Below are 27333 nucleotides of genomic sequence, written 5' to 3' on the forward strand. Positions count from 1 at the left end.
CTGCATACAGTATATAAGTCTAGGACAGAAACCTATTGTTTCACTATTAATTTAATATGGCTTTTTTTTTTCTTTAGTGAGCACTCTGATCTAAATATTATTTTTAACAATGGAAGAATGCTTCAAAAGTTCAGAGTTCAGCTGCCTTCTTTCCATCTTTAAAAAGCTTTTGGAAGATAATAACATATTATCAAAGTAACACAGATATCCAGCAACTTTTTCACAGCTCAGACTATGAACATTTGGCAAATTGTCTTTTTTTAATCCTACATCTAAACTGTATGTGAAATTTTGAAGCGATTTCCTCAGGCATCCACACGCTCAACATGAAACACAGCCTTGCAGCATGGAGCTGGGAACATTCATTTCAACAAAAGTGAAGGAAGGAAGGAGACATGCCAAAAGATGGATTCCACATTTGTACTGTTAATCAAAACTGATGTTAACAGGCAAAGGAGAGAATTTTATCACCCCAGTATGGGGGAAAAAAACCACTCCTACTCGCTTCCAAAGCAGCAGCAAAGAAGATGCAAAGCAAATAACCTATTTTTTTTCAATAGGTTACCACTCCTTCAACACCAGTCTTTCCAAAGCGTTGCAACACAAAGCCAAGCCTGTATGCATATTGGAGGGTGAAGACAACAGACAGAAGCTAGTTTAGGGAGGGGCTGTCCCAGTTTCCTACTGTTTCTGCCACGTTTAAAATTATAGAAAAAGTAAGAATGTACAGGAGTACGTAGCAGTGCTTTGTGGTAAAAATTTATCAACTATTGTCATATACATACAGGCAAATATGGCACCTTTAGCAATACGACTTACAATGGGAAACTAAGTAACTCTACTGCAACTTTCATTAAAGGACCTCACAAAGTAAATTAATGATTTCTCCAATATGACTAGTAATGCTTTCTTCAAAGTCAAATGGATATGTGATAAACAACGTTTACTCACCTGTTTTGATTTGCCCTTTTCTGCACATTTAGTTTTCTTGTCTTCTGTTACCCTCCAAAACACCTGGAGGAAAGCAGAAGAACAAATCAAAAGACTTTCCTTGTGCTATTGCTCAGAGCAATTAATACTAAAGCCAGAGAACAGACAGTGTTCTAAGATAAACACAAGTGAAAATTCAAGACTACTAAATAGGCACTCCCTTGGGAAAGACTTTCTCAAACACACCTTCCATTCTGGAGCTATATCAGCACAAACTAAGCTTAACTAACAACACAAAAAGGCAAAATTATTATATATCGTGTATTCTATTCTATATTGAATGAATTTCTGTAATGAGTTACTACACCCGGAAGACTAAAAGGTCTTCTCCATGCTTGGAGACACTTCCTAAAGTGAACAGCCAATATAAGCAGAAGGAAAGCAGTAATATAAAAGGCTACTGTGGATTAATGACTCTGCAGCTGGAAAATAGCTGACAAGTTCCACCCAATAAAAGCCAACTAGATTGCATTTTTAAGCTTTTCATATACCTGTGCCAGAATTATTATGCTAGTAGAATATCACCAGTGGTGCTTCTATTCAGATCATCTTTATAACCAAAGAAATTTTAATATAGCTCGAAACATGGTACTAGGAAGCAAATGCTATTAAATTCAGTGAGTGTTACATCTGAGTAAGCATACATATGACTGCATCGTTGGTCATGGGCAGAAGAATCTGAGAAACACAAAACTGCAAACCTACCTGTTCTTTTTTTTCCACAATGTTGAATGAATTCAAAGCAAATATAACTTCTCTAGCCCCCACATACAAAATTTCTCCGTCTTCATCTAGTAACAAGGTTGAGTAGTTAGATATTTCTGGCTCTTGAAAATGTACCAGATGAACTTCTGTTAATAAACAATGATTCCAAAGCAAATTTTAATTCAAAATGTAGCAATCTTAAGGCAAACATTAATCAAAACAAAGATTTGTTGGATTCTTCATTTTGGGTCATGCAGTGTTATATGAAAACAGCACAGCCTACCAACTAGCATTTAGGGAAAGCTAAGAGGCAAAAAGTAATCCAAATGTTTAAATGAAATTTGGAGCTCTTAATTATATGAAGAGACATGGTGTTTGAGATTGGGGCTCTTACTAAAAAGCAGGCATGAGGAAAATGGGGATCCAATACTGAAGAATGAACTAGAAATACTGGCGTGCAAAGCACATATATTAGGATCAATCTAAAGGTCAATATCATTTGAGACAGACTTTATAGAATGCCATTGGGACAAAGCAGCGATTGTTTCTTTAAAGTGTAACATTAACAGCTATTTGGTTTTCTGACCATACTTATTCTTCACAAGTCAAAGAGCAAAGGTAAAGAGAATTAGAGTTTATTCAAATGCTCCTCACTAGCTACAGTTCCATTACCAACCATTTTCACATTCTGCTGTTGCTAAAAAGAGACCAGATGTTGTAACCTGCAGTGAAGGTTTTCATACACCGACATTTTTAGATTGGTTTTTGTTACTTTACACACAAGCAAAATGTAGAACCTTTACTTAACCATAAAATCTATTTTTCAAGGACTTGTTATCCACAGTTTTATGATATGCAGCTTCAAGGCTGGAATAAAACACCCATGGAATAACAAGGGCCACCTATATTAGGTGGAAGACTAATCTAAATAAATAAATTCAAATTTATTTTAGATGGTACAGCCACTGTTTTAAAGTCTGATTTTTGTTACGGAAAGGAATAAAAATATTAATCAGATTTAGTTTGCTTTAACCAATTTTCCTACCCTTTTATTAGATCTTCTATACAAACAGTTGATTTGAATAATCAAGAACTTTAATCATCCCTTCCATTTTTTGAAACTCTGTTCATATTTTTTATTTCATTATGTTCCTGAATAGCAATATTAATTGTAGAGAGTACTCAGAAAGAATGGGGGAAATGAAAAGTCATATGGAACAATGAGTTGCCTTTCAAGGTTGCCTCTGAAAACACTGAAGAATAACCAAAGGCAAAGATAAAATGGCAGCATATAATGTTGCTTTCTATAAACTGTCACAGTTCCAAGTCTTGTTAGAAACTTCTGAATGGAACTTGCATTCCCATTGATTTCACTTTGGTTTTGTGCCAAGTTCTATGGATATATAAATACAATACTGCCTTGTCTCAGCACATTTAACTGCCCCCTTCCATAATGAATGAAAGTATGTATGAAAATAATTAAGAAAACCTTGATTTGTTCAAACCAGCTGCATTTCAGGGTTGTTTTTTTTAAAGAAAGCTATTTATCAATTTGATTTGAAAGCAAGGATAAGCCATTTGAGAAGGCTATACAAAAAATTGAACCAGCATATAGATTTAAGGGTATGTTAGTCCAAACCGGTGCATATGGAATTGCTTCCTTTGCAGACAGTGTAAGAAATTCAATCTTGGATGTAATGAATTTCAAAGTAATAAAACCTGCATAGGCATTTTGAGATATTGATATACCGAGAGGGAGACTCTGGGGCAGAGAAGTACAGCTGGGCACCATGAACATGGTGCTGACAGCTGTGGACTTTAATGAGGCCACCCAGGTACAGCATATAGAAAGGAAGAGCAAAGAGCTGAGAATGTATCTGAAGGACCACAAGAGAAATTGTTGGAACTGCCTTCCTTGCAGAAACACTGAATGAGCAATTAGACAAGCAGTAAGAAAGCCAGCTGAGGACTAGGTTACAGAACCCTTCAGTTTACAAGGTCTTTTGAATAATAACTATTTAAGAGCAGCTGTTTGCCAATGTGACACTCAATGTGACAATGTACAGAATGTGACACTCTCTGGCTTTGTATTCTATTTCTTAATTCCCTTGAGAACTGCAGTGGGTTGAATAGTCTATAAAGTTCTAAATTTTCCTTTACAATGGCTTATGAAGCCAATCCTTCAAGTTAAGGATTATTTCTTTAATAATGAAACATTTCCTTAAGAACCAGGCAATGGACTGAACCTTTATCATCACTCAAATGGATATTCACCAGTTGGGTTAACTTCATCAGTCAATATAACTTATCATTTAATGATTTCTCCTTAACCAATGGACTGGTCTGTTTATCCTATTCATATTGAATATCTGGGGGAGGGAAGAAGAATAAACTAAATTCCATTTCTTATTGAGTGGAAATTGTTTGCTTTTCTGAAGCGTTTAATTCCTGTCATTACATTATGAGAACTCACAAGCATCATGCTTTACATCTGCTTACTTCTACACATACACTGCTTCTCTCTTTTGTCAAAACAATATGAAAATAAGCTCCAAGTAGAGTTTAGGAATGAAACATCAGTCATTAAGCTACCTGCCCAACCAAGTTTGCATTCTTTCCTGAAAGAAGAACATTATTTCCAGTATTGTGTCTTATAACAAAGAGAAGAGGGTAAAAGAAGGCACACAAATGACCTAAATTAAATTCCCACTTATTTAAGTAACTGTCATATTACAACAGTTTAATGACATCAGTTCAGTGTACTACACAGCACTTGCAAATAAGATTTACCTAGTGTTTTTGATTATTTCCATAAATTGTAAAGGCAAGCAACATAATTAGAATGCATTTATCTCATTTATCATTAGCATAACCTTAAGCAATTTCTTACCTTTGTGTTCCCAGGTGATTCGGGGCACTGGACCTAATGCCATTGACATTCCAAGATATAAACTCACAATCCCATACAGAGCAAAAGCCATGTCAAAGGTTTTTGTTTTACAGCTGTAGATGGGTAAGTGCAGCAGCAAAAAGTTCATTTGGCAGAAAAAATGCCTTTTAACTTAGAAAGCTTGTGCAAATATAGAAATCCAATTAAATGTGCTGCTGATTTCTTGCCAGGGCGTTTGCGAATGTCTATTATTGGATCACTTCTTCCAACAAACGTATATTTGCCACAATTGTGAACAGAAGAAGCCTCCAGAATGAGCCTCAGTAACTCTTCTGCTTCTTAAGCACATGCTTCTGATTAGTTGGGCTGGAATATAAAACTGCAGAAAAAAAAGGAAGGAATGAAGTGGGCAAAGGTTTTCACAAATGATTTCCAAACTACTCTTTTCTTTGTAGTATAGCAGAAGACTGTGATCTTACAAAAGGAAAGACTAGTTCATTTTTAAAAATACTCAGAGGAAGAAATTGACATTAATATTTTCCATGTGATCTTGTAGTTTGTATCTGGATAGAAGTTCAATATATTTAGAAACACATTTGCTCAGAGGAAAAAGATGTGGTTTAATATTTTAGCAAAATACCAAAATAGAATAAAGCATATATACTCACACAGATGCTTGAGATACAGGAAGCTTGAGGTATTTCTCTATACTTTGTGAAAATGTATCATGGAATGGTTTCTATATTACTAAGAGTTTCAAAATCCATCTACAACATGGCCATGTTACCGTCATTCTCTCAAAATGATTGCCATGGGGTGTTTGTGAGTATAACCAGTCATACAGCATCCATAAAAAATCCACTGAGTTGCAAGGACTCAACATTTAATCTAATAATGCCACTTTTCTGGGATCCAGGGGTATTGTGGGAAATACAAATTATGCTTGAAGCTGGTGCTTTGTGTTGCAACATGCTAGTTCCCATTCTTCTTCTTTTTTTCATACAAGATTAGAAAACATGGTGGGCACCCAGGCAAACTATCATCCCTGGGCTCCATGCTCCATGCAAAGTTTAAAATTAAACCTCAGTCTGCTATATTAAGGGCTACTTTTGTGACCACTTAAACTGAATCAATACTAATACAGTATTGAGATTCAAACTTCATCTAATGACTGGACAGGCTGGAATAAGGTGAGGTAAAAGCAGTGATTGCTTCTATGGGAGGTAAGTCTTATAACAAGACAGACCACCAAGTGAAGTTATTCCTCTTTTCACAAGGGTCAATTTTGCAGTTCATAAAATATATATGTAAGTGTTAAATAAACATGATATAATCTGTACTAAAAGACCAAACCCTCACCCCCACAAAATAACTTAAAACAATGTGTTTTAATATTTGTGTGACCAATTTATTTTCTACACAAAGATGTTTTCTATCCATTTCAATATCATACATGTCATACTCAGAAATAATCTCAGGAAATTTAATGAGACCTCAACTGAGCATGTATAGAATTACTGCCTTAATAAGTTACTCAGTTATAATCAAGAATCTAGGTAAAAGCATATTCTTCCTTGTTTTGGATATTCTGGTTCATTTCTCTTTTTATACCTTCATAAAAGGTGAACCAGAAGGAGTAACCATAGCAACTAAAAAGCACTGTGGTGTTTTGACGTATGATGAGTCGCTGAGAGTCAGGTGGCATTCAAGTTTAATATATTATTACTGTTGTTGTTACTGTTATTAACACCACCATTATATGTACTAAGGTAATACAAAGACTCCCTGATCTAGCTTTCTCACTAGCAAATAACACAGTCTGCCTTATGGATACCCAGACTGACTTGTTGCTGATTCTGGAACATCAACTGGAAAAAAAATCCACAGCTCCATCTCCCATTATACATGGCAAAATAACTAAATGATGTTTCTCTATTTTTTTCCAAAATGGAACAAAATCTGTAAGAAAGTTAAAATTCTTGAGGAGATGACCCAAGCTTTATAGAACTTGGTACAGAGATTTCAAGGCATATTGCATTTCAACTTTAACAACCACATGCTCAGACTACTGGAAGGTGCAATTAATCCTTTGCCAGAACAATTTAACTAACCTCCACTTTCCAATCTCTCACTAAGGCCAATACTGGACTGAACGATACTGCTAATATGGAGAAAAGGAAGGAAGAAGACAGAGATGCTGACAGTTCAATATTATTTACAATTTAACATAGTAAAAAATAACCGCTAATGAAAGAATAATTTGCAATGCATGAATGAGGATTAAGTAAAAATTAATAAAACTGAAAAACCATATTGGAATATTTTATTAAACATTTAGATTTAATACTGGGGGGCGGAAACCACAAATGCACTAGTCTCAGATGCACATCTGGCCACCCGCCCCTCCTCGATGCTGTTCTTCCCTTTTCACTGGCTGTATATCACAGTATTTGTCATCAGCAACAGATGTGGTCCACATAGAAGACAGCTGGTTCCTTTCCTTTGCCACATGCAATGCACAAAACCAGACTACCTTCCTGCCTTCAAACTTTTCTAGCTTGCTTAGCAGCATAAGAGTGTGGTGAGTCCCTCCCTCTCTCTTCATTTTCCATGTTGCAGAGAGTATTTGTGTGTGTGCATACATGTGCCCCCAAAAGATCTACTTACATCATCAAGGTGGCATCCTGTGCACTCCTATTAGGAGTAATCCCTACTGAGCTGTGTGAAATTAATAAAGAAATTTAGGATCACACCACTCAGCTGCAGTACCCCCTTTGAAGTGGGACTTCCCTGGAAGTAAACATACATGAAGATCATGTTAACAAAAGAAGGCAGGAGGAGGAAGAAGGGTGCTTAAGTGGCTTCAGCCTGGCATTCAGAAGGGAAAACAACCTATGGCATCAACGTTCATTCAAGATATATAACCTTCTATATATACATATTATTTTTGTTTTGTTTTTTTTATTAGGCCCCCTAAATAGTTATGTAATGTGAACATTTTTCCAGGCATGGATCACTGGCTACAAACTGGTATACTTGCAGATAGTACCAAAATAATAATAATAATAAAAATAAAATAAAATAAAATCAGTTTCAACGCTGCTGTGACACAAGTTTAGAGAAATTAAAATTAAATCCATCTGATTTCAAATTACAAACATTTCTCATGTGGAACTTAAGAATATCTGGATGAAGTTTTTAAAATAATAACCTGAAATTGCCAGTCAACTACTGAAATATTCTTTGTGAGAAACTTCTCTTTTATGCAGCAATAAAAAACAATATAGAAATAGGTTAAATACAGAATCTCTATTTACAGGTAACATCAATTGTTCCAAATATTGAAAACTAAGACTTCCATCTCAGAAAGACTGACCAGCTCACTAGTACTGAACACTGGGGTTGAGGTGATAAACCGAGTCTGACTAATGAATGTGGGAGACTGGCAGATCACCCGCTAGACTGCCTTGAACCACTGAAGTTCCAGAGAACCAAAGGTTTCAGAATCATCAACATAAAGAAAGCATGCATTTGGTTAAGCCTGCCTACACTGGGTAATAAAAATGAGAAATGAAACCAGAAAGAACAAAAGAGTAAGTATTATCCCAAGTTCTACATGTAACAAGCAAAGACATTTAAATAACAGAAAAACACTTAAAACTGGGAGACAGTTGGATTTCATTCTATGACAGGAGATCTGTGTTACTATATAATCTTGGGCTACAAATAATTGGAAGCCAGGCAGATGGATATGGAATCTGTTGCCTCTCCTTTTAAAATATGTTTATCTTTTTTATTGTGAAGTAGTTTAACGGCAGAACTAATAATCTTTGTGTCGGGATAAATTAGTATGTGTCAGCCAAGGAAGCAGCGGGTACAGCTAAGTGTTATGCACGGCAAATGATCTATCCATGTTCAAAGTCTCCACAAATCCCCCCCAACCAAAATTATTTTAGGGTGTTGGTTTGAAACAATAATTTTATTACATGTGTAGATGACATATACCATCCTATAACTTGAATTAAATAATAAAGATTTCAAATATGTGGTAGTGATCAAAATAACCATAAATTGGGGATGCTTGCACCTCTTTCAGGCTAGCACAGACCAAGCAGGCAGACAAACCAAGGTTGGGAATGGAAATGTCCAGCTGGATTAAATTAAGATACTGCCTGCTTATATAAGAGTAGAAGAAATGGTTCTGGGAAATTTGCAAACAAATGATACCACCAGCAATGGTTTTTGATGCCTCTGAATTCAAATGCCAACCATAGTTAATAACCACAATGATGAGGGGAGAGATAGCATGGGCACAAAAAAATATTCCTCCACCAGCTGGTAAAGATATTTCTGTGCTGAAGTTCTAATTTCTTATGGCTGCAATAGTGCCCTTAGAAGTACCTAAAAAGCTACAGACTCCAACAATGAGCCTCCAACAAGAGGAGGAGAGAATACATTTCTTTGATGGAAACAGGAAGCTTGCTAATAGAGAGAATGTCCTATACTGCAATCTTCTTGGGTCTTGCAAGTGATATGCTCCAATGTTTCACACATGGTAAGAATTCTTGGCCCATGCAAACCAAAGGAAGGAGATCGTCTTGTCTTCTCCACATATATAGCCAATACTGGACATAAGTAGCATTAACAAAGAAAATGCTCTTACCCTGTGTTGTTTTAACTGCTGCAGCCCAACATATGTGGGGCTTTTTGATGAAGATGTAGTATGGCTCTAAGAAATATGTTTATACAGGATTTGTAGCTTGTCAATCGGTGAACAGCACATCATTATAGCAAGCCGATCCTTTGCTTGTAAAGCAACTGCATGTCAACAGTATAGCCGTACAATGTTACTGGTGAACAATCTGCCAGTTGGCTGCTGCTTAGTAAAATTTGCCTGACAAATCTTTTCCCAGCCAAGAGCTTGTTTAATGAGCCCCTTGGGTGTAGAGTACCTTTTCTAGGTATGCATATCAAACACTGTTAAAGTGATCTAGGGCAGAAAGGCAAAATAATGGGCTTTGCATCCACAATCTTGGCTGAGAAAGAAAAAGCTTAAGATTGCAACAGTTATATTTTGGAATGGTTCCATCACATGTTAAACACATGGTAATAATTCTGTTGAAAAGATATTTTGTAAAAATGGGAGTATATTGATATGTAACCCATTTGTAGTGCTTTCCAGTTAAGTAGCAGCATACTGAATGCCTTATATTCAAGTGCAAAACAAAGCACACTTGATTTGTATGAAAAATTGTCAGAGATAATTCATCGCACTATTAAAAGCTGCTGTTTAGAAAGGGCTAAATAAATATATGTAACAAAAATATTTTAAAAATCTAGTTATGCAGAATACATAGACATATTTAAAAATACATCAGATCTGAATGTTTAAATGTGTCAAACTGTGATTTGCTTTAATACAATTGCTGGTCATTCTGAAGGACATCAGATGTTGAATTCCATATAAATCTATTCTTCTTCTACCCATAACTGATTGATAGTATTACTCTTGAAATGATGACAAGTATCATTCTAAGTTATTTCTTTTGTCCCTGAATATATGAGTTGTAACCTTGTCACCGTCTATAAACCCTGTCTTACAAATAAATACAGTTGATCAGACTACATGGCTGTAGAAAGGAACTTTCACAAAGGAACTTCTCCATAGGCTTTCCTCCTAGTAGGAATCCATTTTAACTCTTAAAATTCAAGCGCATTACCGTAATCCAGGAGCAGGTGGTCTTTCCAATTTCCTGATCTATGACCACTGATAAGTTTATAGATCAAACCCAGGACTTTTAATTACCCTTCAAAACAGACACATTACTCCTGGCAGATACTATAATGTAAGTTTTTACAGTACAGTGTAATTTTATCCAGACAGAGAGGACTGATCCTGACTGAAGATTATGAAAACTAGATACTCAACAAGAATGTATGTTTCAAAAGCAACATTATTTTTCTTCAGGAATAGATATGCACGTATAGCTTAGTTCTCACTATCTGGGCTGGACTGCTTCAGGTAGCTGACTGACATACTGAAAAGTTGAAGCTTCTCTTCATAAGCAAGCATTGTTGCTTTATTAGTATATGGAGCAACACCCTGTCATATGAACCTATATAAATCATTGTAAAGGTAAAGGTAAAGGTTTCCCTTGACATTAAGTCCAGTCGTGTCTGACTCTCGGGGGCGGTGCTCATCTCCGTTTCAAAGCCGAAGAGCCGGCGTTTGTCCGTAGACACTTCCATGGTCATGTGGCCGGCATGACTAAACGGAACGCCGTTACCTGCCCGCCGAAGCGGTACCTATTAATCTACTCACATTTGCATGTTTTTGAACTGCTAGGTTGGCAGGAGCTGGGACTAGCAACGGGAGCTCACCCACTCACGCGGATTCGAACCGCCGACCTTCCGATCGGCAAGCTCAGCAGCTCAGCAGTTTAACCCGCAGTGCCACAGCAATACATAAAAAACATAAACAAACCTTAATCTACAGGCTGAACTGACACAGCTCAGACACAGATTTCCTATGTTAGAAGGAAGTATCCCTATGCCAGATGCAGTTTCCCTGCCTCTTGGGGACAATTAGTCACCATCTGCAATGCATGGAAACCTACCCTATCTATCATCATCATCATCATCATCATTTAAGAGAGCCAGTGTGGTGTAGTGGTTAAGGCATCAGGCTAGAAATGGGGAGACTGTGAGTTCTAGTCCTGCCTTAGGTACAAAACCAGTGGATGACCTTGGGCCAGTCACTCTCTCTCTCACAGGCCTAGGAAGAAGGAAATGGCAAACCACTTTCGAAACCTTGCCAAGGAAGCTGTAGTAACTTGTCCAGGCAGTTTCCGAGAATTGGACACAATTGAATGGATAAAACTATGTCTATGTCTATAAAATCAGAAGGGAACTAATTTCAGTTGGGGTGATTGAGAAAGAAGCCTAATTTTTCTCCCCACCCATAATTTTCTTTTAGAAAAATCTGCCTCCCCTATAGTGCGTACCTCCAAAAGAAAAGAGGATGCTCACCAATACCCCAGACTGTCTGAATACTATAAAAAGGATACATTTTATTGTTTGGGCTTTAAGGGAACAGACTCTGAAATCTGTACTCCGTGCAATACTGTGGGATTATCCAGCAACAGCTGAGAGCCAGGCTGGAGTGGGGGGTAGGGGATTGGCAGTTTGAATTCAAAAGCAGCCATTCGTGAAAACAAAGCCTTAAGTCCTTTGCCTTCCTAAGAGTTAACAGAATGTTTCGACAAGGGTTCCTCAGGCAGCAGGATTCTTACATGCTGCTGGAAGAGTAGAAGTTTGTGGAGAAAGCAAAACGCAACCAATTTACACTGTTGAATGTTTGGCCACAAGGCCTTCAGTGTTTTTGTCTGTCAAGATCAGTTAAGGGGCTTAAAGTTAACTATCTGTCAGACATTAGTTGCCATGAAATACTTGTCATCCTTCATTCCCATGCAAGAATGACAGTCTTTTCAGACAAGCGAATACAGCAAGCTATTTCCCCAAATACAATTCTAGAACGGTAATTGTTTAATTATATGGTTGTCAAAACCACAAGTTCAATACACATAGGCAGACAGGTTTTCATGATGGTTTCAGCGGGATGGCTTTTAATGGCAGAAAGAGAAGCTGTATTTTTCAACAGTCAGATGAAATTACTGCTGATTTGTTTGGGAAACCTCTATCTCCCCTCCTTTCTCTGCCTTACTTTTGATAACCTCAGCATGTTGGCCAAGGTGCCTGCAAATCTGTCAGACAATGATTCTCAAATCTTGGCCAAACAATAAATAAAGGGCTGAACAGTACGGAGCCTGGATGTATGCATATACAAATATGTGATAAGACCCCTGACTGCTTGGAGGATCCAGACAAATTGTAACTAATGGGTGGGCTAGGACTCACAAATGGCCTGATTTTAGCAAGGGTGCACAATTGCCACTTTCACTGTTGGAGCAATCTCTTCAACACCAGTTTTTTTATGGGGTGGGGGATATAGGAAGAAAATAAATAAAAGTCAGAATAGAGCACTTCAACATAAAGAAATAAGGAAAGCAGATTCTATTATCTCTGCTTAAGAATATAATTTCAGAGATGCCTGAAAAATACTGTATTATAATGTCAATAACACAAAGTCCACTGTTCATTCTGAGAAATAACCCTCCTCCTTTTCCTTACCCCAATCTTACCCCAAATTTCCTATTAAAAAAAAATAGATTAAGGATAAAACTGCCTTTTGTCCAAACATTTCCACTTTCTCCTCCAAAAGTCCTTCGTAGTTTTCCATGCTAAACAGGACTATCACATAAAACTATTTTTTTAAGTAGGAAAAGGCTTACCAGAAAGCCACTTGATAATTTATGTGGTTGATCTTTGTGGCACTACAGATGCCAGGAAGATACTTATGGTAGTACCAGCCTATACAATTAGGATAAAATCATGTTAAAAATCCTAACTAGATTCAGACTTTTTTTATAAATATAAATTCATGACAGACATGTTTTATCACTGCATCTTTACAACAACATTCAATCATGTGTTACGTCTTTTTAAAAATTATTCTAACATAGGTAAAGAAAAAGGGGAAATAAGATCAGAAAGGCAGAAGAGAAAAATCACCAGGTGAAAGATTAAGGATAAAGAAGCTACTCTTTAAGCTAGTAGCAAATTAGCCTCATCAATTTTTCAATTTTAAAAGTCAAGCTCTTGGGAATATTTGACTTAAAGTTTGCTTCTACTGGGAAAAGATCATTACATGAAAAAATATAGTAATATTTTATATATAAAATGTAATATTTTATCCAGGTTATAATGCAGTGCTATTACAGGATGCACGGCTTCTAAGTATTGTATACTTAGATATTCTAATAAAAGGCCAATCAAAAACAGTCACTTCAAATATTGCACTACATGTGATATTAAAAGTGACAAAATACATTTAAAGACTGAAAATGCAGGTGAAAGAAAGAAAGAAAGAAAGAAAGAAAGAAAGAAAGAAAGAAAGAAAGAAAGAAAGAACGAACCTGTCACCATTTGGAACTTGTCAGTTTCTCCCTCATGAATTAACTACTTTAAGTATCTGTTTTCTATATAGTGAATGAAGTCCAACACTACAGCCCAGAATTCTTCAGTGCTGTTATTAAAAGAGAAATGGGTATTAAATTAAATTTAAATTAAATTAAATGAGAAAAGGGTATGTTATTTTATATTTAATTTTTCTAAATAAAATTAGTATGGAACTCTTGGTAAAATATGAGAACAAAAATGATGGAATTTCAGCTCAGAACTAAACAAATCTCCCAGTCTTTCCTTGATAGAAAGTAGGCACTATTTTACTACACATTATGTGTTTTGGTTTGGGGGGCTTCTTTTACTGCAGTACTTTAGCATTAAAGTGAGAAATTCCAAAGTTCAAACAAGCCTGGAAGCCCCACCCTCCTGACACAAAAGCCTTGCTTTCAAATCCCAAGGGCTATGTGATAAATTAGAGATGGAAAGGATATGCAGTAAAGGAAAAACTGGTTTGCCACTATTTGAAAAGTTGACTACTGTTAAGGTTGCAAAACCTCTCCTTTCTATATTTGAGAACCTGTATGGAAAATGAATCCTAAGTAATAAAGGAGTCATAGGAAAATTCATCAAGCAGAATTGTCTCCATTATATTCTCCTTCTATGGTGAATAGTGAGAAGTTTTTTTTTTAATCCATTCAATTGTGTCCAATTTTTGGAGACTGCCTGGACAAGTCCCTGCAGTTTTCCTGGCAAGGCTTTTCAGAAGTAGTTTGCCATTGCCTCCTTCCTAGGGCTGAGAGAGAGTGACTGGCCCAAGGGCACCCAACTGGCTTTGTGCCTAAGGCAAGACTAGAACTCACAATCTCCCCATTTCTAGACTGATGCCTTAACTACTACACCAAACTGGCTCTCACTCAGAAGCTAGCATGAGTTCATTTTCCAACGAATGGAAGCCTGATCGCCTATGAAACTCCCATATAATCCCACTTAATATAGGATTTGCAAGGGTCCAGTTCTAGAAGAGACAAGATTCAATGAAACCAATTGTCTATTTTTTGTCATAATCACATCAGAAATTGGATTGTTTTCTCCTTGAGAATACATGCAGGGCATTTCTGCCATAAGCACCACAGAGTGAAGGAAAACAGGAATTTATGTGAATTTCTATTCTCTGTGAGCCTTAGTACTGAAAATGGTCTGCCTCTAGAATTTGTCAGCATGGCCATAGCAAATTATTTTCTAATAATAAGCCACCCGTCTGTCCTCATGAACTGAAATTTTTAGGTAACACAACTGAAATTGTATTAGGGAACACAATCTAATCCAGTGCTAATCAAGAAAAAACCCACAACAAAAAGATAAGGAAAAGCTAAAATGCTGTACAGAATGGATAGGGAAGGGAAACAACTCATGAGTCTCCTTCTACCTCCTGTACATTTATAGTTACAGAAGCTGAAAAGTTCACAACTGAACAAATTGCACACATATGAGATGAGTGGAATTCTTTCCAGAAAAATGAAGAACTAAAATTCACAGATAAGAATTATCCAGTTTCTGATGACCTTCCTTGAGGGCATTTCTCAACACTCGGATATGACTTAACAGTGCCTTTAGGACAGTGATTCTCAAACTGAGCTCCAAGATCTACCAGATGGTCCACTAAAGTTTCCCCACTTTCACAGGCCAGAATCAATTTGCTGCCTCAGCCCTGCCTCTCTGCATGTCACAATGGACAGCTGGCAAGAATACCCTTATCACATTAGTTCCTACCTAACCATCTGTCTCAACAGTCACTGGTTTGCAAGAATGAAGCTTGGTTTATTGAAGCATACAAGTGATAACACAAGTAGCAATGTGAGTACAGTACTAAACTTCACAACAGTAAACAGGTTACAAGTACGGTAACCAACTGTGAGTCCACCTGTGCTGTGCTAAGTAGAACTGTGACTTCAGACAAGCAAGCCAAAAAAGAAAAGTGTGATCGGTATCTATAAACTGAATTTGGGCTCAGAACCATTCATTCCTCATCGTCTAGTAATCTTAGGTTTTTACTAAAGAGCATTCTTCACCAGTCAGTTTGCGCTTAAGAATTCCTATTATTATGGTAGTATGGGGTAACATACAATAATTCAAGTGACAAATACTTAATTTTGGATGTTTGGGTATAAAATTTAGCTTTAAATGGCCTTTAAAAATGAAGATGGGAACTTCTGGGGGAGGCATGGAGAACTGAACACATCGTTGTGAAAGTGGAACCAATGACTGAGACAAAGACCAAATGACCGGTGAGCAGACCAGGTCTTTGGAACCTCCCTGGTAAGAAGAGGATAGGAGATTGCCTGCATGTGCTTCGGATGACTGCTCCTCACAAGAAGACCACAGGACAGCAGTCTTCTGCAGGTTTGAGCGCCAGGAGATGAAGGGATTAACCATCTTGCTTGCAACCATGGCAGACCCTTTTAAAGGACACTAAGAATACAAGTCTCACTTTCTAATCACTTTCGGAAATTGCCTATTAACTGTTTTAAAGCTATCAGAGACCTTCAGACATGTTTGAAAAGCTGCCGTGCCAGGTGAGTTTAATTTCAACTCTGAATAAAAGAAAAATTAAGCTTAAGAAAGAATTTGAAATAAACAGCAAACAAATATTAATCTAAGAAAATTACAAATGGATTAAGGATCCAGTTAAACCTGGAATATTTACTTTTACTATAAGATTTTGCAATTAATTATAAAAAATAGCTTCTCATGGGAATCAGAATTATTTTGGCTATTTTGGTTCATAACAAAGATAAGTGACTTTACTGTATGATTTTAAAAACTGGACACTAGAGGGGACTAAAGATTCTAAATAAAAGGAAAAAAAATACAAGCCAACTTTTGGTGTTGATTAATTGGGACTTACAAAATGATACAAATCATAACATTGGAAATATTCGAGGAGATCTTATGGAAAAATGGTGCCAGAAATTAGTAGCTACAGTATCAACAATGTCGGTAATGATGTCTGATACTATGGATAGATTATGTCCAAAAGATGTCAATGAGGGAACGACAGATGTGGAGCAAATTTTATTTGACAAGACAGAGAAAGTACTGAAAGTGGAACTACAAATGACAGGCCAAGAGGATGATTTGGAAAAGGATGCATTATTGGATATACAAAAGAGGCTTGTTAAACACTTGAAGAAGCGTGTGCGATGGGATAAAGAAGAATTGAAGAGAAATCAAATCCTATGACAATATTTGATTGAATTAAAGAGTAAGACTGTTAGAAGTAAAAGGAAGGAATATAAAATTGGTTTATTTGATCAAGGTTAAAGTAAGACATTTATTTGCAAAGTTCTGGCAACTCTTTACAGACTTCTTGCTGACACCAGGATTGAAAAGTTGATGTTTTACGGACTTGCTTATAGATTAGGGATGGGGTATGGGATGAAGAGATACCTGTTTGTGACCTTATGGGGGTGAAGAGTTACTAAATTTGTTTATACTTGTTGTAATGAAGATTGGAAGTAACTTCTTTATATATTTTTCTTCTTCTTCATTATTATATTCTTTCCTCTTTCTCTTTTTTCTTCACTTTTTATTCTTTCTTACTATTCTTTTTTATTTAAGTTTAGTGTATTGGTTTTTACTATTGCAATCAAAATCCTTAATAAAAATTATGTATAAAAAAAACGGAGATGGAAAGGCATACATAAATGTAATCATACTCATCAACACATTCACCCAAAAATGTCTATGCCTATGGGCCTAGTTTGAGAAACTCTGCTCTAAGGTATGGACCAGCAACCTAATGGGCCAGAACATTTTCTTCTACGTCTGCAGAAGAAAAATCGATCTTGTTGAGCTTAATAAAGGACTGGATAGATCACATCCCTGTTTTATGAATGTTCAAGGTAGGAAAATTTACTAAAATTATATGGATGCAATTGCACTGTTTAGTGCTTTTTTTTTTTTTAAATTGTATGGCATAGCAGTTCATGCTGCTTTTTCTTGCTGGGAAATCCTTGTGAGGTCCAGCAGCCAGATGTGTAGACTATTTAGCTGTGACAAGTCACGTTGCCCGGGGTGCACCACAAGGAGGCTAGTCTACATTGCACCGAGTTGGGATGAGAGAAAGTAACTGGCCCAAGGTCACCCAGCTGGCTTGCATGCCTAAGGCGGGACTAGAACTCACAGACTCCTGGTTTCTAGCCCAGAACCTTAACCACTAGACCAAACTGGCTCTCTTAGTGCCATAATAACCCCAAATAACCTGTGACTCATTTGGTATTCTAATCTCCACCTTATTTGAGATGGGCAGCAGAATAAAGCCCTGAGCATACTTCCAATGGTAAATCACCATGGAAGTTCCTTGATGTGTGACAAACAATTAACTTGGCCCTGGAAAATAAGCAAATTTCAAGATGGAGTCTGACAATAACAAGCCCTATGCTGTTTGATTTCTGATGGGTTGATTCTAAACATGTGAAATCAAGAAGCTGGGCAGCAATCTATGATGATGCCAACCAAAATGATGACACCCATGAAGTAATGTCATCACAAAAATGCAACTTTATGTACTTGAGTCCTGACATCTAATGCAAGTACATACCTGCAGCATTTGAGGAATAATAATTTATTAAATTTATATGCCACCCAGCTCCCAGCAACTCTGGGTGGTTTCAATTGTTAGAAACATTTAGAAACAAAGAACAATACAAAAAACACAAAAACAGCACAAGACAAAAGAATAAAGATCGCAAAGAAAACAAACCTGGAGGGGAATAAAAAAGAAGAAAGGGACATCAATTGTCCTCACCAAAGGCCAAGGCAAAGAGCCAGGTCTTTAGGGCTCTTTGAAATATCAGTATGGTGGGAGCCGTTTGAATTTTGGGGGGAACCTCATTCCAGGCACTGCTACAGGGAGGATGTGCTTCTGGTGTCCAGAGAGATGACATTGCTTAATTGATGGAACCTGGAGTGCACCAATCCTGCCAGATTGAACTGGCCAGGCAGATACTATGGGAGACAGGCAGTCCCTCAGGTAACCAGGCCCTATGCCATGACGTCACACAGATCCCGTAATTCCCTGCGTTCTTTCTCTGTGCAGACATCCATGAAGCTGTAATACTCTTGTTGCACAGAAATACTCTTCCTCTTTAATTAATTAATTAATTCATTCATCCATCAAATTTTGCCACTGCCCATCTCCCCACAGAGGAGGGACTCTGGGCGGTTTACAATAAAGGTAGAAGATTTAAAATACAATAAAATCATAAATAATACATAAAATATAAATATAAATACAAGATATAAATATAATCTCTAACTATATAAATTAATCCCAAATATAGTTGGTAGAACTAGATGGATTCTTGCCCACAGGTTTGGTGTGTCACACCATATACACATAGATATCTACTGAATAGACAAGGCAAGAAAACCTTTCATAAATCAAATGCATCCAGAATTAAATTCATTTTAATAGGAATTTCCATTAATGGAACAATATTCCACTTAACTCTGTTCACACTCTGCTATGCCTTCAATTCTAAAAGCCAAGCAAAGCTGAAACATCAGCTGCCACTATGATGAGCTAAATAGCAAAGCCCATTTTAAGAATGAAGTAAAAGCAGTCATTGTTCACTACTTTCAAGTTAGTAGCTGTTTAATTTGCAATTATGTCTGCAGTTAATGTTCCCCATCCAAGGTTGTTCATATTTTTTTTAAAATCAAAGCATTTTTATGGCTATTACACAGGTAATAGAGCTTTTTAAATAATCGCACCATTAAGTATTTTAAGGGCTACTGAATATATACAACAATATCAGATTGCAGTAATTCATGACAGGATTGATCATAAATGGCATGAAACAGCTGCTGAAAGAGAATTGAACTTTATAGCATGATTGTATAGGAGATGACTAAATTAAAGCAAGCCATTGCTTCTCAGAAGATAAATGTACTTGCTAAGAGATTTTGTTCTGATTTATCTTACAACCTATAATTTTGGATACCGTCATTAAGTTAAACAATAAGAGAAGAGGCTTCACTTTCAATTAATGAACATAAGCTGGAGATGTCTTTGTGCGTACATGCATACATGTGTTTATTTCTCCTAGACCATGCTATTTTTCTTTTTTCTTCCTACACTGACCAAATTGCTGCATTAATGAAATGTGAACAAGGAAAAAGGCAAGAACCAACATGACCTAAATTTGGTAATTCTTTCGTTGTGAAATGAATAGCTTACACAATATCACATTCTAGCCCTCTACAGTAATAATAGGATAATAATCATTGGTTAGTTCCTACTATCATAGATTTGAAATACCTGTATGTCTGCACTGAAAGAACAGAAAAACCTAACAGTATTCTTCTCTATAGCTAGTGTAGAAGTTATACAACATGAAACAAACATTTCCCACTATATATGCAGTGCAGTGATCATCCACAAACTTACTTCTTCCCTGGTATGCCTTGTGATTATTCAACTACACAATCTTACATATTTATCTGAAAACAGAAATATGGCAGAGTGTCCTTGCATTGCTTCTGCTGCTGTTTGGGAATAGCTCTAATATCTGAAAGCTTTGCTTAAAATGAAAGATTAAGTCTGATTACTGACTTATATTGTCACTGATATTCTTCATAGGAGTGATAATAATCAGGTTACCCTTTAAGTGCAATTGTCTTCTTTAAAATCCTGTATCCTCAATAAGCAAAGAAAGCAAAATAGGTAAACTGAAGCAAATTAAAATAAAAATCGTTTATTTAGGACAAACAGATACAGATTCATTGCATCCAGAATCTCAAATACATGAAAGTTGCAAAGCCTTTCTTATTATTTGGCACTGCAGAATTACTATGACTTTATTTGCTGGTAATTTCCTAATACAGGATAAAGCACTCTGCACAACAAAACAACTCCACTCATGGAACACAACTTTGCAGACAGAATGTCTAAAATATATTAGACACTATTCTAAGAAATTTATACTTTTGACATAGCACTAGATATTTAAATGTCTGCCCATCCTCAGGCCTACAACCTTCCCTACCGCAACATATAAGCTCTAATATCAAGATGTACTTGCCTAGAAGCTGTGCTTACTTGCGTAAATATTTAGTTGGGAACTGCACAAGTTTCAAATTCCATGTTTTAAGTATCGTATAACTAATTAAAAAAACTGCAAAGGCAACTCAGTCTTCTACATGAACGGGTTAGGTATTTTCATCTGAAGTCTTCCTCATTTCATGCATTTGTTCATTCATCATTATTTTTAATTATATTTATCAACTCAAAATACAAAATTAGCTAAAGCAGCTGAACACACATTAAAGCCAATAACTAAAAACGTAAACCACAAAAAGCACTATATCCATGAAGAAAGAATAATTTAAAGCAATTAATCCTTTAAAGAAGTTGACAGATAGCAGAAATAAAATTAAAATCATAAATAGACATATCATTAAGAGGCTTGAGATAATAAAAATGACTGCCTAGTGCCAAAAAGACAATAAAGATAGTACCAAGTAAGCCTTTGAGGGGAGTTTATTCTATAGGTAGGGAGAAAGCTATTTTAATGCGTAGAATGCAACTGATTTTTTAAGAGGTTTCAAGGACAAAAAATCTTATATAGATAAACCAGTTATTTTTGGTCATAATTAACTAACTGCAATGGCAGATTACCCTATGCTTATGCTATTTTGTGTGTGCCTGTGTGTGTTCTTCAAAGGTATGTAGTCCTGCACAAAACAAAGAAGTGCTTTTTGAGTAGCAGCCATGTGGGTTGGGGTGGGGTGAATAGGGAATTCTGGTTGTTGTTAATGTAATATATCTAACAAGGCACCATCTTAGGAAATAAAATTATACCTAAAAGTAATTGGTGGATATATTATTAACACTGTTACACAATAAAACCTCAATTTACCAGACCTCAGTACAATGAACTTTTCATTCAAAGTAGCCATGTAAGCCTTCCAAAGGCTGCGGCTGCTTTAACACTTCAAAGAAAGGTGCTTTGTTCGCGTTAACACACTTTGTGAAGCATCTCTTCCAAATGCTTTGCACAACCCTATCATATACAGTATATGAAGTAATTAGGAGCTGCTTTTAAAAAAAGCTATTTGTGCTCAGCCACAATGCCCACTAACCTATAGATAAAACTATACAGACCAAACAGGGTTGAGAGTAGTTCACTTCTGAAGGAAGGAGACAAAATTTCCCGGGTGTTTCAGAGGCCAACCCAGGAGTACATCCAAACTCTGAGCCTGAGTTTTCAAGAGGAATGAAATCTTTTTCACAACAGTGAATCCCAGTGGCTTAATTCATATTTCAACTGACTAGAGTTTTACCAGTATTAAACTTGATATTATATACTCGCAAATAAGCTGAGAATTTTAGGTACCAAAGTACACTCCCAAAATTGGGTTTGGCTTATCCAGGAGTATATATATGGTAGTACTTCTTAAAAGTACCCATATATCCCATATATATTCACCGATAAGCCCATCTGTGGATAAACTGACCCTTAAATTTTTAACCAAAATACCATGAAAAATGGATAACCCATGGATTTGGATAAACTAATTGTGAAAATGAAAACATACAAAAATTTAGGGGGTTGGCTTATTCGCGGGTGGCACACTTTCATGGTATTTTGGTTAAACAATTGAGGGTCAGCTTGTCCACAGATGAGCTTATCCATGGGTATATTGGAAGTGCCAAACAAGAAGTATAGGAATTTTTATGCACTCTTGTCCTACTCTGCACTGTTTTCAAAACAACAGTTGTTTCTAACCTGCTGCTTTACAGAAACCTGGATTACAACTCCCAGAATTTCCAGATCAGGCATATTCTCTGGGAATGTAAGGGCAGCCCCGTAACGGTGCTGGATCCCTATGATGGCGAAGACTACTAGACAGCTATCCACTGCATAAAACCAACATCACAACATCTTGTGATATTGTTGATCAGGAGCTATGAATGTCGAAGACCAAAAGTATCCAACAGGTATAGTTACTGGTATCTTATTTTCTCACACATATGCAGTCACGTAAGCGCTCTGCATATTACCACTGAGGAAGAAAAATAAACTGCTCATTATTTTGGCAACTGCATACCCACAAGGATTGAAGGGAAAATCCATTTGAATATGAATGACTGAAAGCCTGGAACTACTTAAATGGAATAGCATAATTACTGTCTTCAAAAGAAACTTTGTTTTCTCAAGGCTCCGTTATAAGAATTAAAACAAAAGCTCTAGGTTCATTATAAAGACAGGAATTATTACACCTTTACTGTGCAATGTTCAGTAAGTCTAAAAACATCCAAGTAAATTCAATTCCAAGTGACAATTAAAGCATTTATAAACCTCCTTCACACACTTTACTTCCTGTTGATGTCTCTTTGCTGGAATGGCACAGGCATATACCCAAGAGCTAAATCCTACTCACTGCACTGCTTTTGAATTTGAAATCACTGCCAAGTTAAAAGTTCTGGGAAAAGTTCAGTGTTTGATAGAGCAGTTTAGCAAGGGATTTTATGCATATACATACAATGGTGCTTAAAGGTTTGTAAACCCTTTGGAATTTTCAAGATTTCTGCATAAATATGACCTAAAACTAGATAAAGAGAACCCAATGAAACAAATGTATCAAAAACATTATACTTGTTCATTGATTTATGAGAAAAATGATCCAAAGCTACATATTTGTCTGTGGCAAAAGTATGTGAACCTTTGCTTTCAGTAACTGTGTGCCCCCCTTGGGTAGTAATAACTGCAACTAAACATTTCTGATAACTGTTGATCAGTCCTGCACATTGGCTTGAGGAATTTTAGCCCATTCCTCCTTACAGAACAGCTTCAACTCAGAGATGTTAGTGGGCTTCCTTGCATGAACTGCCAGCTTCAGATTCTTCCACAACAATTCCATAGGATGAAGGTCAGGACTTTGACTTGGCCATCCCAAAACATGAACTTTCTTCTGCTTTAACCATTCTTTGGTTGTATGACATGTGTTTGGGGCATTGTCTTGCTGCATAACCCACTTTCTCTTGAGCTTTCGTTCACGGACAGATACCCCGACATCTTCCTACTGAATTGCTGGTACAATTCAGAATTCATAGTTCCAACAAACCATATACAACCCATTGTACAGGGATTAAATACAGGTCACTTTGACCTTTATGTTAACAAGTGGGTGTAAGAAATCTATTGCATTTTTATGCCAAGCTACTTCCATTTCTTTCTCTCTGCCATTCAGAAATCCAGGTGCAGATCTTTCGTAACCTGCATGTCAGATTTCGTATCAAATTATGGGAGAACATGTCTGTGTGAGAATTACAGTAATAGAACCTCTGCCTGCAGAAATTTCTCAGTGGCATTACGTTTGAGTTCTGCCAAGCATAAAATGACCTCTCCTCCACCATCACCCAGCAATACTGAATAAGAGTGAGTGGAGCCATTATTACAAGCTGATGATTAACTATGAAAAAGAGGCACATTTAAAAAATAGATACAAAGCATTTTCATGTCTTAGTTTCTGACAGAACTGTAACAGTCATGTTGTAAATTAGAGTTTCACTTGTAAACCAATATGACAGGTAAAAAGTAAAATAAATGTAGGATTGCCCCAGAAGAATATGGATAGCTTGGACCGAAGAATCTACCAGCTGGGGCAAATACCAAGTCTATTCTTCTGTCATACATCAACTTCTGAATTCCTTGTGAATATACAAAACCAGAGACTGCACAGATTAAGTTACTAGTACAGCCTCACATTTCAAGGTGTAGTGGTCTATTGCGTTGTTCTAATTCTTTCTGAGAACCAGCCTGGGAAAAAAAGCACCACAATAACTTGGTGATTCTCATTCAACCATATCAATCACTCTGACCTTCCCACTTAATAACACTTTGCCATTCTACACCATTAGTTGAATTCTCTATTTTGTTTCAATTAAGATAGTCCTGTACACCTTGTTACACACTATACTGAATGGTGCCTGCCACAGATGTACTGACACCTGGAAGGTCCTTGGCAGCACCCACGTATTTGCAAATTTCAGTCAAGCAACCAACTTAGGAAGCTTGTAAAATCTTTGGCAAGACTCCATCTGTCTTAAACCACCAGACTGGATTATGCAACTAGGGAAAGGATTTAAATATGTAAAAATATAAAAACCTTTAAGTGTAGTTTGTTATCTGGCCATTTAAGTTATGGAATTTAAAACATTTAAGGATCTTGAAGTGTGGAATTCTTGTGCTATGTATAGCTGCCCAGATCACTTGAATTTTCTCCATCCCTCCCCTTTGCATTTCTATATCTGATTTATACACTTCTTAGAATCGGATGAGAACAAATATACAGTATTGTGACATTAGCTAAAGTCTTCCAGTTTACTCCCCACCATCTGATATTAGTGCAAAATCCACCTTCACAGAACTAGATACTGCCTCTTCATGAACTGCTTTTCAAAAAGGAGGAGAAGGATCCAGGAAACCATAGGCCTGTCAGCTTGGTATCTCAACCGAACAAGTTCTCTGAACAGATTATCAAGCATCATCTCTGTGAGAACTGGGATTGGCCTGCAACAATTTACAGGGGATAGAATAGGTTGGTCACAAACATATCATGCCAGGCTAACCTTATCTCCATCTTTGATTGAGCTGTCCAAAGGTTCTGAGAAGATAGCATAAGCTTCTGAAAACAGCGTTCTGAAAGGAGCCCTGTGGAGGAAACGATCGCTGGAGAGGCTGGATCCAAAACGGATTCAGCAAAGGCAGCCAGGTACTTCTGCTTCGCCCATGGCAGCTGTGCAAAAAGTAGAAAGGTAGGTGTGGGCAACTGGGAGGCAGCTGGGTGAAGGGATGTGGGCTGTAGGGGCTGGGGCTTGCTGTGGTAGCCTCATGTGGCGAGGCTGGGATGGGTGGCCTCATGTGGCACAGCTGGAGTTGCCGCCCTGCAAGGCAGGGTGCAGAGCTTTCAAAAGGGCAAAGACGGGAGGGAGATAAGCGGGTGGGGGCAGTGGAAGGCAGTGTTCAGGGCTGGGAGGAACCAAGCCCAGAATGCCTTGGATTGGGGTGAGTTCTTGGGCTAAAGACCCATAAAATTCACTTAATGACAGCAAGAGGAATTGCCAGGATTGCTGTTGCTAAGTGACGCATCTCGCTTTGCAACCACATTGCTTAGCAACAGAAATTCCAGATTCAATTACCGTCGTTAAATGAGGGCTACCTGTATATGATCATTTCTTGTACTGGTCTAAGACCACAATACAATGACTGACAGAGCATGATCAGAACCAATGGGTTAATATTAGAAGGAAGCAAGTTCGGACTAGATATCAGGAGGAACTTCCTGATTGTATAAGCTATCAACTAGTGGAAGAGGCTACTTTATGATGAGCTGAGTTCTCCTTCACTGGAACTCTCCAAACAGAGGTTGGATTATCATCTGTCAGAGATGCTCTAGTGGATCCTGGACTGAACAAAGGTGTTGGGCTAAATAACCTCAAAGGTCCCTTCAAACTCTATGATTCTTTGGTGCTTAATTCACTGATTTTTTTAATTAACAAAATCTTGCAGGAAGATTTTTAAAAAATAGCCTGGACTATATGGTAGGAGAGTTAAATTTTCAGTTAAATCTTCGGTTCTGTGCACCAAGCCAACAGTGCAAAGTGCCTGGGAAAATCGATCTTAATGCCACATAACAGGGGACTATTTGATAAGACACAAAAGACAGTTCTAATACTGTAAAAGGTGAGTAGACTTGTGAGATACATAGTGCAAGCAAACAGATTGAAATTCATAGAACTTGTGCTTTTGCTCAGTATTAATTCCCAAACCTTTTAAGCAAGGAAGATGGATTTAGCATTCAAGAGAGTTATCTACACAGAGGACCACCCAAGTGTATGAGCAGTACACGACTATACTGTGGAGCAATGGGTCACATGTATCTAATCTTAATGATATTTAAAGGGGAAAAAACCTGGCACCAATAAAAGTCTCAATTATTTAAGTACAAGAGAACAGCCCTGCAGGGATAGACCAGAAGCCTATCTAGTCCAGCATTCTGTTTCTACCATGATCAATTGGATGTTTACCAGAAGTCTACAGGAACACAATCATACCCTTTTTGTGAGTCTCAACAACTACCAGAGGAAGAGAGCGATTGTCTCTACTAGCAATAATATACAGTCATCATTATGAGTAGCCACAGACAGCTTTATCTTATATGAATGTGTGTCATTCCTTTATTACATAGTTTAACTATACAATAGGTGAAAAAAATGCTGTTTTTGATCTGCAATGAATACCCCATAATTTAGTTTGACTGGATGACTCCAGCCTCTAGTTTTATGAGAGAGATTCCCCCTGGTCATCTTTTCCCCATCATCATTGCCATACCATTTACCTTTTTCTTCAACTAAAAAAAAATCCCAAATACTACAATCTTTTTTCATAGGAAATGATTCAGATTCCTCTTTCCTCCATAAACTCTGGCACAGAGTCAAATCTTAAGGGCATGCTACATTTTTGGCATAGATTAGAAACTTTGTATTTTATCTTGGTTTTAAACTTTGAAAACCTAGGAAAATAAGGTCTTGGCCTGACACTGAAACAACAGCAAAGCAAGCATCAGATGAGCCTTCCTGGAGCAAGAAATCTTAAAAATAGGAAGTGAGGGCACCACTGGGAGAGGCCTACTACGCTACTGAGGAGGGACTCTGG

General features: G+C 37.1%; 1 protein-coding gene across 2 annotated transcripts in view; it reads right to left on the bottom strand.

The window, feature by feature from the left end:
* Positions 1–13730, bottom strand: part of SEMA4D (semaphorin 4D) — a 32745-nt gene extending 19015 nt beyond the window's left edge. Inside the window, exons 1-5 of one of the 2 annotated variants that reach the window (XM_063295240.1) lie at positions 13621–13724; positions 9249–9575; positions 4586–4964; positions 1696–1841; positions 952–1014 (exon numbers count right to left, since the gene is read on the bottom strand). In XM_063295240.1, coding sequence (XP_063151310.1) covers positions 952–1014; positions 1696–1841; positions 4586–4733 — 357 coding nt within the window. In that variant the 5' untranslated portion in view covers positions 4734–4964; positions 9249–9575; positions 13621–13724. Of the gene's footprint in view, positions 1–951; positions 1015–1695; positions 1842–4585; positions 4965–9248; positions 9576–13620 lie in introns of both variants that reach the window. The other variant, XM_063295239.1, reaches the window with a different exon arrangement.
* Positions 13731–27333: the final 13603 nt, after the last annotated feature.

Source organism: Candoia aspera, chromosome 2 (assembly GCF_035149785.1).
Source record: "Candoia aspera isolate rCanAsp1 chromosome 2, rCanAsp1.hap2, whole genome shotgun sequence".
NCBI lineage: Eukaryota > Metazoa > Chordata > Lepidosauria > Squamata > Boidae > Candoia > Candoia aspera.